Here is a 15,966-nt window from a genome sequence, read left to right on the forward strand (position 1 = left end):
ACTCCGGTCCGTGTTTTCCAACGCATCGATTTAAATAATACATTCCACTTTTCTGCTGCGCCGTAATTTCCGTTCCGCATTTTCCAGCACACCTTCAACACATCCACAGGTCTGTGAATTCTCACGCAGTTGCTTTTAGCTGCTGGCATTACACGACAGGCTCTTCTCACTCTTTCCTGTGTCTCCCTCTCACAGACAGCAAGTGCACCTTCTTACACACGTCACATAGTGTCACATCATACGTCACATACTGTCACGTCATACGTCACATACGTATACGCCCTCTCCCAGCAGAGAGGTAGCAGCATGGCTAACGTTAGCTGTGATGCTAGCGCAGCCGTGCGAGCAACGCTCCCTCTAAACAGTGCAATTGCGCACTGTTTAAGCGTCCTCTGCGCATAGCAAATCTATGCCACGCACAAAATCAAATAAAAAAATAAGCGCATAACAATTTTCGACACACGGACACGACAGAGAAAACAGTTTTCGTCATCATTGTTCAAATATTGTGACGTCTGTCGAGACGCTTATCTCCATTCGGTGCCACACGTCCACACCATCAAAATGCCGAGGCAAAAATGTCCAGATCAACACCGTATGAAAAAATTAGTGATTTTTTTAGTTGTGATTTCCTTCTCTGCATGAAAGTTTAAAAGTAGCATATATTAATGCAGTATGAAGAAGAATGTTTTAATGTAGACATGCAAGCCTTGAAAGAAAATTTTGAAAATCAAGACTACATTTCCTGCAAATGGGTGCATTTCTACCCTATATTTTAACTTTAGATTTATTCTCATATCAAACTCTTTTGGCTGTCTTTTTGACACTTACATCCGGCGCCCCCCTCCACACCCTGGATTATAAATAATGTAAATAATTCAATGTGATTATCTTGTGTGATGACTGTATTATGATGATAGTATATATCTGATAGTATATATCTGTATCATGAATCAATTTAAGTGGACCCCGACTTAAACAAGTTGATAAACTTATTGGGGTGTTACCATTTAGTGGTCAATTGTACGGAATATGTACTTCACTGTGCAACCTACTAATAAAAGTCTCAATCAATCAATCAAAACACATAGAATCATCATACTGCTGTGATTATATGCATCAAGTGTTCATTCAAGGCTAAGGCAAAATATCGAGATATATATTATGTATCGCAATATGGCCTTAAAATATCGCAATATTAAAAAAAGGCCATATCGCCCAGCCCTAGTTCAATGATGCCATTTCTGTTTGTCATGTATAATTTTGTCTATTTTGTGTTTATCCTTGAATGAACAGGTCAGTTTCTTGTTACCAACCATTGTGTATTATTCAAACTCCCCTAATTCAGCTGGCTAGTTGTTATCAAGAGTACTAAAACCCTTTTCAACATGATTCTGACAACTAAGTAGGCTAAATAACTTTAAACTTTAATACATGCTCGGATAGGCCAGTATCGGTCAGTATCGGTATCGGTCAGTATCGGTATCGGATCGGAAATGCAAAAACAATATCGGTATCGGATCGGAAGTGCAAAAACCTAGATCGGGACATCCCTACTGTATGCGGCTGGTCCGTGGTAGCCCAATATTGAGACGTGAGTAGGAGCAGTTTTTAGCAAATAATACAAATAATTGCCAACAACCCCGATAATAACCCTGACATGATTTTGAATTCTCTACAATTATAAACTTTGCCCTCTGCGTCAAGTCACTTTCCGTAATGAGCCAATTATAATGTTGATTTAAAGTACAGACATTTAACTGTATTATATATTAATTAATATTTTTTGCACGTTACGACAAAGACAGAAGTTCCCAGCAGCGGCCCTAACACTCCGCCTGGAATTTTTCGAAGCCTGCTGGTGTTTGAAATAAGTCCCCTGGGAAAGATAAATACAAATGTGACACCACCATTTTCAGGAGATTTGGATTCTATCGATCGCTGTCAATGACGTAAGAGGAAATGACGTAAGACAGGGGTCGGCAACCCGCGGCTCCGGAGCCGCATGCGGCTCTTTGATCACTCTGATGCGGCTCAGCAGCTTACTTGCCGAACCCCCCGATTTTCCCGTGAGACTTCCGGAATTCAGTGACTCTCGATTTTCACCCTTACATCTATAATAAGGGCGTGCCATGATGGTACAACATTTGACACCCTCTACAATCTGTATTAATAGTGTGCCAGCCCAACCACTTGTTATACAGTATGCATCTTCTGCTTGCACACGTACGTGACAGCAATGCATACTTGGTCAACAGCCACACAGGTTACACTGACGGTGGCCATATAAAACAACTTTAACACTCTTACTAATAATGCGCCACACCGTGAACCCACACCAAACAAGGATGACAAACACATCATAAACAAAACAGGACAAATACCCAGAATCCCATGCAGCCCTGACTCTTCCGGGCTACATTATACACCCCTGCTACCACCAAACCCCGCCCCCACCCCAACCCTGCTCCCTCACACATCAACCCCCACCTCTCTGTGCGTCGGTTGAGGTGGGCGGGGTTTGGTAGCGGGGGTGTATAATGTATCCCGGAAGAGTTAGGGCTGCATGGGATTCTGGGTATGTGTTATGTTGTGTTTATGTTTAACTGTATTATATATTAATTAATATTTTTTGCACGTTACGACAAAGACAGAAGTTCCCAGCAGCGGCCCTAACACTCTGCCTGGAATTTTTCGAAGCCTGCTGGTGTTTGAAATAAGTCCCCTGGGAAAGATAAATACAAATGTGACACCACCATTTTCAGGAGATTTGGATTCTATCGATCGCTGTCAATGATGTAAGAGGAAATGACGTAAGACAGGGGTCGTCAACCGGCGGCTCCGGAGCTTGCACACGTACGTGACAGCAATACATACTTGGTCAACAGCCACACAGGTTACACTGACGGTGGCCATATAAAACAACTTTAACACTTTTACTAATAATGCGCCACACTGTGAACCCACACCAAACAAGGATGACAAACAAAACAGGACAAATACCCAGAATCCCATGCAGCCCTGACTCTTCCGGGCTACATTATACACCCCTGCTACCACCAAACCCCGCCCCCACCCCAACCCTGCTCCCTCACACATCAACCCCCACCTCTCTGTGCGTCGGTTGAGGTGGGCGGGGTTTGGTAGCGGGGGTGTATAATGTATCCCGGAAGAGTTAGGGCTGCATGGGATTCTGGGTATGTGTTCTGTTGTGTTTATGTTGTGTTACGGTGCAGATGTTCTCCCGAAATGTGTTTGTCATTCTTGTTTGGTGTGGGTTCACAGTGTGGCGCATTATTAGTAAGAGTGTTAAAGTTTTTTTTATACCGCCACCATCAGTGTAACCTGTGTGGTTGATGAGCAAGTATGCCTTGCTGTCACTTACGTGAGCAAGTGGTAGCCCACACAACGTGTGGCTAATCAAGCACGCTGGTTGTAGTGGGTGCACACAACGTGTGGCTAATCAAGCACGCTGGTTGTAGTGGGTGCTATATGCTGAACCATCTCGGCACGCATGACGCTGACAATCGCAATTCATATAAAACCCGCGTGCCGCACCATCATTCAAATTCCATATTAAGGTGTGGGCAGCGTGTCTGAGACCCCTGTTTTATACGTAGCACAAAGCAAAAAAAAAACTTTGTATGCAGTGTTATTTCATTTTAAATTTCAAAAATTTTTTGCGGCTCCCATTGTTTTCTATAATTTGTGAAACTGATCAAAGTGGCTCTTTGACTGGTAAAGGTTGCCGACCCCTGACGTAAGAGGAAGTAAATGGGTTGGGGGGAGGTTTTTGTAGGGGGAAGAAATTTGGCGTGACAGTACCAGGGGAAACAAGTACAATTAACTGACTAAAAACAAGGTCTGTGGAAGCACTACTTAAAAGGGAAAACAGAACAGAAGCAAGAACTATGATTAACGCTAACACCGTCCTTGATGAAGTCATTAACATTAATGTGCAGCGGGAGTCTGCGTATCCATGAATGAGGGGTAAAAAAAAAAAAAAGTCAGCCATGGTTCGACACACGATGGCCATCATTAACCTTTGCCATTTTGTCGCAAGAAATCAAAATGTCCCTAAATCTGCTTCTTGTCACATGCTACAATAGCTTTTACATTGTCACTGATCAGTCTGTTGCAATTCATGTTGCCGCAGCTAAAATGAAACGCAAACAAACCACACACGCATGTAGCAGACATTACCGGCTACTGCTGTTGCCACTGGTAACCTGTTGTTTTTCAATAGGGGCAGAGGATGGCGGGTAGCACAATTGGAAGAGTGGTAAGCACCCTGAAGCCTCAAGGCGAGAGCTGATGTGTTTGGACTTTGAAAGTTTAAACCTGCGCTTTCGTGGGTTCTGTCACGTACCAAAAAATGTGCTTCAGTAAAGGCTCGAAATTGTGATGATAGGCTGCAACAGAGGACAAGTGGTATAGAAAAAGAATGTGCAAAGACTCCAACGTGCTGTAATGTATCCCAAAACTATTGAATATTTGGGCGTTATAGAAAATACACTGATAACAGCACATTGGCGTGAGAATGACAAACCAAAGACCAGCAGTCACACCATCCTGTAAATGTCAGAAAGATTTATCAGGTGGTGATAAGCTTAATCAGGTGTGGACACACTACACCAGGGTCGAGGGCTGCATGCAGAAAAACGAAGTTGATATTCAACAGCTTTTGTTTACTTCATTAAATGCTAGGCTTTGTAAGTCAAATGTGCAGCGCAGTGCAACATATTTAACTCAGCTTTGCGTTACCGCAGACAAAGCTAATTATTTGTAATTATATTAAATGAATTATGTCATTTTGTACTTTGGATGCCTCTGCACAGGCATTAACCATTATACTCGGGCCAAAACCCCTCAGAAGGGCCACATGACCATGACCCTGGCTTTTGTAATGATTTGAAGATTTTTTTTTTCTTTAAATTAGAGATGTCCCATAATGGCTTTTTTGCCGATATTCCGTTGTTGTCCAACTCTTAATTACCGATTCCGATATCAACCGATACCGATATATACAGTCGTGGAATTAACACATTATTATGCCTAATTTTGTTGTGATATCCCGCTGGATGCATTAAACAATGTAACAAGGTTTTTCCCCAAAAATCAACTCAAGTTATGGAAAAAAATGCCAACATGGCACTGCCATATTTATTATTGAAGTCACAAAGTGCATTTTTTTTTGAACATGCCTCTAAACAGCAGCTTGGAATTTGGGACATGCTCTCCTTGAGAGAGCATGAGGAGGTTGAGGTGGGCGGGGAGTATATTGTAGCGCCCCGGAAGAGTTAGTGCTGCAAGGGGTTCTGGGTATTTGTTCTGTTGTGTTTATGTTGTGTGACGGTGCGGATGTTCTCCCGAAATGTGTTTGTCATTCTTGTTTGGTGTGGGTTCACAGTGTGGCGCATATTTGTAACAGTGTTAAAGTTGTTTATACGGCCACCCTCAGTGTGACCTGTATGGCTGTTGACCAAGTATGCATGCATTCACATGTGAGTGTGAAAAGCCGTAGATATTATGTGACTGGGCCGGTACGCAAAGGCAGTGCCTTGAAGGTTTATTGGCCCTAGGGCTGCAACAACTAATCGATTAAATCGATTAAAAAAATAGTTGCCGATTAATTTAGTCATCGATTTGTTGGATCTATGCTATGCGCAGAGGCTACTTTTTTTTTCTTTTTCTTTTTTTAAAAACCTTTATTTATAAACTACAACATTTACAAACAGCTGAGAAACAATCATCAAAATAAGTATGGTGCCAGTATGCTGTTTTTTTTCAATAAAATACTGGAATAGATAGAAATGTAGTTTGTCTCTTTTATCCGATTATTAATCGATTAATCAAAGTAATAATCAACAGATTACTCGATTATCAAATTAGTTGTTAGTTGCAGCCCTAATTGGCGCTCTGTACTTCTCCGTACGTCCGTGTACACAGCGGCGTTTTAAAAAGTCATACATTTTACTTTTTAAAACCGATACCAATAATTTTTAAACAGATACCGATAATTTCCGATATTACATTTTAAAGCATTTATCGGCCGATAATATCGGCAGTCCGATATTATCGGACATCTCTACTTTAAATCCATCAGCTATAAAAGACGAGGTATAAAAGTTCAGATAAAATCTATTTTGTCGTCATAGGTTGGAATGTGTGACACAACCTACACCCCTTACATCCATCCATTTTCTACCGCTTGTCCCTCTCGGGTGACTGGAGTCGATCCCAGCTGCATTCGGGCGGAAGTCAAGGTACACCTTGGACAAGTCGCCACCTCCCCCCTTTACATAAAATGCAAAATGGTTAATTCTGTCTGGTAGCGACAAATCCACCCAGCAGGCACAAGTCATTAAAACAACATTGACAACATGTTGCATTAGGTCCTGATATTGAGTAACTCAAACATAACATTTGGAACAACATGCTTTATGACAACGTTTATTCAATGTTGGGTTCTGACATTGATTTGACCTTTGAATTTTTATCATTTTCCAACCAATATTCTGCAACACATATACAACATTGAAACAACATGCTTTTTGACAACGTTTATTCAATATCAGCTTGTGACTGTCAATCCGTGGACCTTGGGTTGTGTTTTCCCGGAATACAAAGGAAAGTTGGCGCGGGCATGACGTGAATGTAAGTACTTCTTTTTATTTTAACACTAACAGACTACAAAAAAGGAAGCAAACAAAAGGCGCGCACAATGGCGGAGAACAAACTTGACTAATGAAACAAAACTTGCACAAAGGCAGAAACTATGAACAATAAACAAAAACGTACTTGGCATGGAACTATGGCAGCTTGAAGACAAAACGAGGTAGCAGGGGTGTCAGAAGAAGCATAGTATGAAAGGATTATATCACCAGGACGAACAACAGAAACAGACCGGCTTAAATAGCAGTGAAATGTTTAGTGAAAACAGGTGCGTGACTCAAAACGTGAAACAGGTGCGTGACATGACAGGTGAAAACTAATGGGTTGCTATGGTGACAAAACAAACAAAAGTGCACAAAGAGTCCAAAAACAAAACCGAACATGACTAAAACAAAACATGATCACACAGACATGACAGTGATGTTGATTTGACCATTGAAATTTGGTCATTTCCCAACCAACAACGTGGATCCATCGTTAAACACCAACATTGTCTCAATTTACAAATACAACCATTTTGCAACGTTAAAGTCAGTTTTAAAGGACATGTATGTATAATTAACGCTGTATCAATGTCTTGTGCCTGCTGGGCAGCACTGAACACTTCACTGTTCATTCAATGCAGACGTCATAACGTCATCTAAGCTCACTTTTATGCATTCACTGCACCAACATTTGGGAATCAGGGTAAGGTGATTGATATAAGGTAAAAAATAGGATACATTTATTTGTGGCAGCATCGGACAAAATATCTAATAGCACAACTGTAGTGCGTTCAAGTAACCTTGATTAATATTCGAAACAGAGGCGTCACTAGTTTTTAAAGACATGGGATGCTTAACCCAGAGTAGATGCACTAATAGTTATAAGTATAATAACGATTTAATATTATTAGAGATGGGAATCTTTGGGCATCTCATAATTCGATGCGATTTCAATTCTTGGGGTGACGATTCAATTCGGAATCGATTCTCGATTCAACACTATTCTCAATTCAAACTGATTCTCGCAATGTATTAATTAATATAATGATTTTAATAAAACCTTTTCAAAACAGGTTACAGGTTACAAAACCTTCTTTCGGTTGCTGATGTATACCCACAGCGAGTATAAGCAAGGCCTAAAAATGTATTTTTAAAAATGTATTCTTAATTTTGCATTTTTAGGAGCACCCCGACTTATTACGATAATTATCATTCACTAATAATAATCCTACATGAATTAGTAGGATTATTATAATGCTTCTCATTTATTTTCGGTTAAGCCCCCCCTATATAGAAGAAAAAACATTCACTGCCCCTCCACTCTCTGTACAACTATAAATATTATCATTTGTCAATCAAATTGTTATAAGTACACCTCTGCATAACATTGTATCGTTACTAACATTAAAGAGAACAACAAAGAAAAACTAAAGAAAATTGATCAACTTACAAAAATAATAACTTTATCTACATTTTTTAGTCTGTAACAGAGAATATTTAAAGTGCAAAAGTTTAAAATCAATTTGCCTGAAAAAAAAACAAAAGTCAATCATTATTAACAGTGAACTGTGAACATTTCTTAACCCACTTGAACCATTTTATACTGTAAATAAACTCAGTAAATAATAATAAATTCAAATTGATTACAATTTGTACTGATTTTTTTGTTATTAATCAAAAAAAGTTGTCAAGACTAATAGCTACAATGAGTACAGTTTTTCGAAGCGGGGTTTGAAGCATACTGCATAATACTGTGAAAGCATATTATCCGGCATCGCATTGTGCACCTCTAGAGGGGCCTGGCCCACTATTTGAGAAGAACTGAGATACCCATTAAAAAAAAACCTTCTCAAGGCTTTTCCTTTCAAAATCTTGGAGACGTTACAAGTTGCATGCTGAATGCAAAAACCTTATTAGGGTGTTTAAAAAGCTAGTTTCAACCAAATTAAGTCAACAATTATTTTTTAGTGCACGTGTGTATGTTTGGCGGTAATGTTAGCTTTAAGGTGGGGTGGGATTGTGTAATAATCATAATAAATAAGTAATATTAAATAACAAAATGGGGCTATAAACAAAATCTTGTTAAGGGGCCCCCTGCCCCTGCACTACACCTACTTGTTCAAGGATTTCTTTCGTCCTTGAACGTATCATTTGGTCTAGGCCAGGGGTGTCAAACTCATTTTAGCTCAGGGGCCGCATGGAGGAAAATCTATTCCCAAGTGGGCCGGAATGGTAAAATCATTGCATGATAACTTAAAAATAAAGACAACTTCAGGTTGCTTACTTTGTTTTACTAAATAGAACAAGCACATAATGAAAATGTACAAATCACAAATAATCCTCTGGACAAAACACTTCAGGTTTGTTGAAAATTCAGAGGAAATTGGTGCAGTTTCAAAAACACAATGAAGAACACAATGAGCTTAAACTTCGTCTCAGTGTATCTACAAAGCCAGGATTAAACTTTGAGTCACAGTCTTTCTGGGATTGAACAAAAAACACAACATGTAAACTCTTCAAGGTATCAAATACCTCCTTGGTCATGTCCACGTATCAATCAAACAAACCATGAGAAACAGAGGTAAAAACTATTCAAAAGGGTTACGTTTTCTCATTTTTGACAGAGACATTATGGGGGAGTAAGGGTGCCAAAATAACAATGTGTTTGAAGCAGAAGACATAAAACGGCGGGTTTTAAGTACCTCTTGCTAGTCCTAACAGAATTGCTATTGTGACATCCAGTGGGCACATTCAGAACAGCAGTTACTTTCATAAAAAAATACTTGGCAAACTCATCACGCGGGCCGGATAAAACCTTTTCAGGGGCCTGATCCGGCTCACACCCCTGGTCTAGTCTGGATATTGAGGCAGTAAAAGAGCTGCTTCCCAAAAATATACTTTTTTTGTTATTAATTAAATATTATAACTAATAATCATAATCGCATTAATAGCACGTGTCCCCGCCCTCCCGATGTCCGGGTCCGGGTGCAACAGGCAGATGAGGTGCGTTGATTTTACAACGTAGCATCCCCCAGACGAGCAGTGCAAATCCCCCAAGTGCTCATTAATGAGTAGTGTCTCAGTGTATCTACAAAGCCAGGATTAAAATTTAAATCACAGTCTTTCTGGGATTGAACAAAAAACACAACATGTAAACTCTTTGAGGTATCAAAAACCCCCTTTGTCATGTCCACGAATCAATTCAGTGCTAACTCAACAAACCGTAAGAAACGGCGGTAAAACTATTCAAAACGGTTATGTTTTGTCATTTTTGACAGAGACATTATGGGGGAGTAAGGGTGCCAAAATAACGATGTGTTCGAAGCAGAAGACATAAAACGGCAGGTTTTAAGATTCATTTGGGTCGAGGGAGAGGAGCCGCAGCCACGCTTTACTTTGTACCTCTTGCTAGTCCTAACAGAATTGCTATTGTGACATCCAGTGGACACGTTCAGAACAGCAGTTTCTTTCATTAAAAAAAAATGCAGCTCATTTTTATACATGGCAACATATGTTTTTTTAAGGCTTGCAAACCCAAAAATGTGTTTTTTACTCAATATGACAGTAATGTTCTTAGAATCCTGAGATAATATGAAAAAAGCAATACAAATGTATTCAAACATAACTCTTAAACCAAACATGCAAAATGTCTAATAATAACTGGAATAATGTATATTTGTGAGTTTTACTAGAAAAATTATCTTTTGTAAGGTTTGCAAAGACAAAAAATAGTTTTTTTTACTCAATATGACAGTATATTGAACAATTTCCCTTGTGGATCATTAAAGTTTGTCTAAGTCTAAGTCTAAGCCTAAGTCTATAACTGGCATACCAAATAAAGAAAGTTATATAAACATAACTCCAAAACCAAAAATGAAATATGTCTAAAAATGCCTGTGATAATGTATCTATGTGAGTTTTACTAGAATCAGGTGTTTTCGTAAGGTTTGCAAATACAAAAAATAGTCTTTACTCAATATGACAGTATAACTGCCGGATAAAACCTGTTCGCGGGCCTGATCCGGCCCACGGGCCGTATGTTTGACACCCCTGCTCTAGTCTGGGATATTGAGGCAGTAAAAGAGCTGCTTCACAAAAATATGCTTTTGATTATCCATCCATCCATCCATCGATCCATTTCCTACCGCTTGTCCCTTTTGGGGTCGCTGCAGCCTATCTCAACTACAATCGGGCGGAAGGCTGTGTACACGCTGGACAAGTCTCCACCTCATCGCAGGGCCAACACAGATAGACAGACAACATTCACACTCACATTCACACACTAAGGCAGTGGTTCTTAAACTGGGTTCGATCGAACCCTAGGGGTTCGGTGAGTCGGGCTCAGGGGTTCGGCGGAGGTCAAGACACACCTGACTCATCGTGTAAATAAAAACTTCTCCCTATCGGCGTATTACGGATACGGCAACAGCAGAAGTCAGACTGATTTGCAGGTGTGTAATTTGTTGTGAGTTCATGCACTGTGTTGGTTTTGTTCTTTGAACAAGGTGATGTTCATGCACGGTTCATTTTGTGCACCGGTAAAACAAACATGGTAACACTTTAGTATGGGGAACATATTCACCATTAATTAGTTGCTTATTAACATGCAAATTAGTAACATATTGGCTCTTAACTAGTCATTATTAAGTACTTATTAATGCCTTATTCGGCATGGCCTTATTATAACCCTAACTCTCTAACCCTGGCCCTAAACCTAACCAAATAACTCTAAATTAAGTCTTTGTTACTTAGAATTAGGGCTGCAACAACTAATCAATTATAAAAAATAGTTGCCGATTAATTTAGTCATCAATTCGTTGGATCTATGCTATGCGCATGCGCAGAGGCTTTTTTTTTTCTTTCTTTTTAAAAAAAAAAAAAATCTTTATTTATAAACTGCAACATTTACAAACAGCTGAGAAACAATAATCAAAATAAGTATGGTGCCAGTATGCTGTTTTTTTTCCCAAAAAAATACTGGATAGGATAGAAATGTAGTTTGTCTTTTTTATCCGATTATTAATCGAAGTAATAATCGACAGATTAATCGATTATCAAATTAACCGTTAGTTGCAGCCCTACTTAGAATATGTAGGGACGGCGTGGCGCAGTGGGAGAGTGGCCGTGCGCAACCCGAGGGTCCCTGGTTCAATCCCCACCTAGTACCAACCTCGTCATGTCCGTTGTGTCCTGAGCAAGACACTTCACCCTTGCTCCTGATGGCTGCTGGTTAGCGCCTTGCCTGGCAGCTCCCTCCATCAGTGTGTGAATGTGTGTGTGAATGGGTAAATGTGGAAGTAGTGTCAAAGCGCTTTGAGTACCTTGAAGGTAGAAAAGCGCTATACAAGTACAACCCATTTATCATTTATCATGTTCCCCTAGTGTCCAAAAAACTCTAAATTAAGTCTTTGTTACTTAGAATATGTTCCCCATACTAAAGTGTTACCAAAAACATATAACTTTGTCTTGAATTTGAAAAAAAATTTTTTTTATTTTTCACTAAAGAAGGGTTCGGTGAATGCGCATATGAAACTGGTGGGGTTCGGTACCTCCAACAAGGTTAAGAACCACTGCACTAGGGCCAATTTAGTGTTGTCAATCAACCTATCCCCAGGTGCATGTTTTTGGAAAAAATGCAAAAAATAATAAAATAAAAATAAAAATAAAAACATGCTTTTGATGATGATTTTTTTTTAACCTGTTATTAATTAAACATTATAACTAGTTATAATAATCGCAGTAATAGCACCGGATGTCAATCAGGATCTGTCCCCGCCCTCCCGATGTCCGGGTCCGGGTGCAACAGGCAGCTGAGGTGCGTTGATTTTACAACGCAGCATCCGCCAGACGAGCAGTGCAAATCCCCCCAAAGTGCTCATTAATGAGGAGTGTGTGCGACTAACCACGTTGGTGAGGAAATCTCCGTCGTTGAGTTCCTCCAGGTCCAACAGGTTGGTGCCTCCGGACGAGTAGAGTTTGTCTGCTGTCAAAGTGTCTAAAATGGACTCCATCATTGTAGCGGTAAGAAGTCATTCAAAAAAAAAAAAAAAAAAAAAAGGTTCCGGGCAGCTGTCACGACACCGGGGAAGCGGTACCGTCGTCCACGGAGGACGGGGTTCGGTCAGTAGTGGTGGGTAGTTCACGTGTGTGTCATATCGCCATCCAGCTGCTGGAGAGCCGAGCCTCCTTCAGCTTTCTGTGAATGTGACTCGGGGGGGACGGAGCTCCCCGCGCGCTGATGAATATTCAGCGAAGCCCCGCCCACCGCGCGCGACGCAACACACAAACACGCGCGCACGGTCAGAAAACTATTATGGCTGAATCACCTTTTGCCACAATATATGTGAAATAATCAAAACAACAACCCATTTCTAACCTGCATTCAGTAGGATAGCACTGCAACAAATGTATGCAGTTATAAAAACCAAAACCAGTGAAGTTGGTACCTTGTGAATAAATAAATAAATATCGTGAATAAAAAACAGAATACAATGATTTGCAAATCCTTTTCAACTTATATTCAATTGAATAGACTGCAAAGACAAGATATTTAATGTTCGAACTGTGAAACATAATTTTTGTTGTTGCAAATAATCATTCATTTAGAATTTAATGGCAGCAACACATTGCCAAAAAGTTGGCACAGGGGTATTTTTACCACTGTTTCCTTTTAACAACACTCAGTAAACGTTTGGAACTGAGGAGACCAATTTTTGAGGCTTTTCAGGTTGAATTATTTCCCATTCTGGTGTACAGAATGAATTACCATGAATTGATTTATGTGGACCCCGACTTAAACAAGTTGAAAAACTTATTCGGGTGTTACCATTTAGTGGTCAATTGTACGGAATATGTACTGAACTGTGCAATCTACTAATAAAAGTTTCAATCAATCAATCAAAAAACAGCTTAAGTTGTTCAACAGTCTGGGGTCTCCGTTGTGGTATTTTAGGCTTCATAATGCGCCACACATTTTCAATGGGAGACAGTTCTGGACTACAGGCAGGCCAGTCTAGTACCCGCACTCTTTTACTATGAAGCCACGCTGTTGTAACACGCGGCTTGGCATTGTCTTGCTGAAATAAGCAGGGGCGTCCATGATAACGTTGCTTGGATGGCAACATATGTTGCTCCAAAACCTGCATGTACCTTTCAGCATTAATGGTGCTTTCACAGATGTGTAAGTTACCCATTCCTTGGGCACTAATACACCCCCCATTCCATCACAGATGCTGGCTTTTGAACGTTGCGCCTTTAACAACCCGGATGGTTCTTTTCCTCTTTGGTCCGGAGGACACGACGTCCACAGTTTGCAAAAACAATTTGAAATGTGGACTCGTCAGATCACAGAACACTTTTCCACTTTGCATCAGTCCATCTTAGATGAGCTCGGGCCCAGAGAAGCAAGCGGCGTTTCTGGGTGTTGTTGATAAACAACACCCTCCTCTTCCTCCTATCCAGGAGATTGCAAAAAGCCGCTGCCTGACCAGGGCTCAGAAAATCTGCAAAGACTCCTCCCACCCCCACCAAGGACTGTTTTCACTGCTGGACTCTAGAAAGAGGTTCCGCAGCCTCCAAAGCAGAACCTCCAGGTTCTGTAACAGCTTCTTCCCTCAGGCCGTAAGACTCTTGAACGCATCGTAAAAATCCCCTCAACTCCCCCCAAAATGGATTAACTCGCTGGAATAAAAAAGACAATATAGCATACATCCATAAACGTGGATGCATATGAAAAAGTGTAATATATTTATCTGTACAGTAAACTATTTATTTATTTATATATGCACCTTATTGCTTTTTTATCCTGCACTACCATGAGCTAATGCAACGAAATTTCGTTCTTATCTGTACTGTAAAGTTCAAATTTGAATGACAATAAAAATAAAGTCTAAGTCTAAGTCTAATAAATGGCTTTCGCTTTGCATAGTAGAGTTTTAACTTGCACTTACAGATGTAGCGATGAACTGTAGTTACTGAAGTGTTCCTGAGCCCATGTGGTGATATCCTTTACACATTGATGTCACTTTTTGGGGCAGTACCGCGTGAGGGATCGAAGGTCCGTAAAATCATCGCTGCAGTGATTTCTCCAGATTCTCTGAAACTTTTGATGATATTACGGACTGTAGATGGTGAAATCCCTAAATTCCTTGCAATAGCTGGTTGAGAAATGTTGTTTTTCGACAATTTGCTCACGCATTTGTTCGCAAAGTGGTGACCCTCGCCCCATCCTTGCCATCCCATTCTGCTTCAGTATGGCGCAGACTAGCACGTAATGTTCACCGGAAAACATGAAGAGAACTAAAAAAGTTGGTTGAACTTATTTTATCAGATTTTCAAGGTTCGACGCAAATTGCTGGCGTATGAGTTTTGTTGGTTGAAAGGTCAACCTTTACCTACTTTCTGAAGTTAATTGAACATATTATTATGTTTTCTTAATACGTTTCCCTGCTTTTTTTATAGTTGAAGTTGTCATAACTCTTCTTACTTAGTTGTGCTGGGCAATTTGCTCTCTCCACTTGACAACAATAGTCCTTCTGACCATAAGCCAAAATCATACGTCTATAAAATTGTTTTAAGTACACCTCTGCGCAACATTGTATCCTTATTATCGAACGTTTTCTATTCGGGCTCCAGTACTCTGGAATGCCATACCGGTAACAGTTAGAGATGCTACCTCAGTAGAAGTATTTAAGTCCCATCTTAAAACTAATTTGTATATGCTAGCTTTTAAATAGACCCCCCTTTTAGACCAGTTGATCTGCCGTCTCTTTTCTGCTCTGCCCCCCTCTCCTCTTCAGTTGGGGACGTTTCTGCGCTGCTGACTTGTCTCCACTCAAGACGATCCCGTGCTGGCCCCACTATGGACTGGACTCTCACACTATTAACTAGATCCACTCAAAGGCCATTGCACCGGTCGGGGGTGTGGGGGTAGTATCTCATTGGGTTGAGTTTTTTCTTGCCCTGATGTGGGATATGAGCCGAGGATGTCGTTGTGGCTTGGACCGTATCTAGTCGATACTACTATGATTACGTCAATATTTTTTGGCATCACAACATCTTCTTTCGTTTTTTTTTCATTTATATTACCGTATATTTATAAACTCAGGAAATATGTCCCTGGACACATGAGGACTTTGAAAATTACCAATGTATGATCCTGTAACTACTTGGTATCGGATTGATACCCAAATTTGTGGTAAAGCATCCAAACAACAGAACAATAAATGATTATTACACTTTAACAGAAGTGTAGATAGAACATGTAAGATAAAAAGTAAGCAGATATTAACAATAAATGAACAAGTAG

At 40.1% G+C, this 15,966-nt stretch overlaps 1 protein-coding gene across 2 annotated transcripts in view; it reads right to left on the reverse strand.

Annotated features, from left to right (window-relative positions):
- The window catches only part of creb3l1 (cAMP responsive element binding protein 3-like 1), a 57,206-nt gene extending 44,239 nt beyond the window's left edge, over nucleotides 1–12,967 (reverse strand). For both annotated transcript variants that reach the window (XM_061985170.2, XM_061985169.2), the window contains exon 1: nucleotides 12,563–12,967. In XM_061985170.2, the coding sequence (XP_061841154.1) occupies nucleotides 12,563–12,673 (111 nt within the window). In that variant the 5' untranslated portion in view covers nucleotides 12,674–12,967. The remainder of the gene's footprint in view (nucleotides 1–12,562) is intronic.
- Between the last annotated feature and the right edge of the window lie 2,999 nt (nucleotides 12,968–15,966).

The sequence above is a fragment of the Nerophis lumbriciformis genome, linkage group LG23 (genome assembly GCF_033978685.3).
Source record: "Nerophis lumbriciformis linkage group LG23, RoL_Nlum_v2.1, whole genome shotgun sequence".
NCBI lineage: Eukaryota > Metazoa > Chordata > Actinopteri > Syngnathiformes > Syngnathidae > Nerophis > Nerophis lumbriciformis.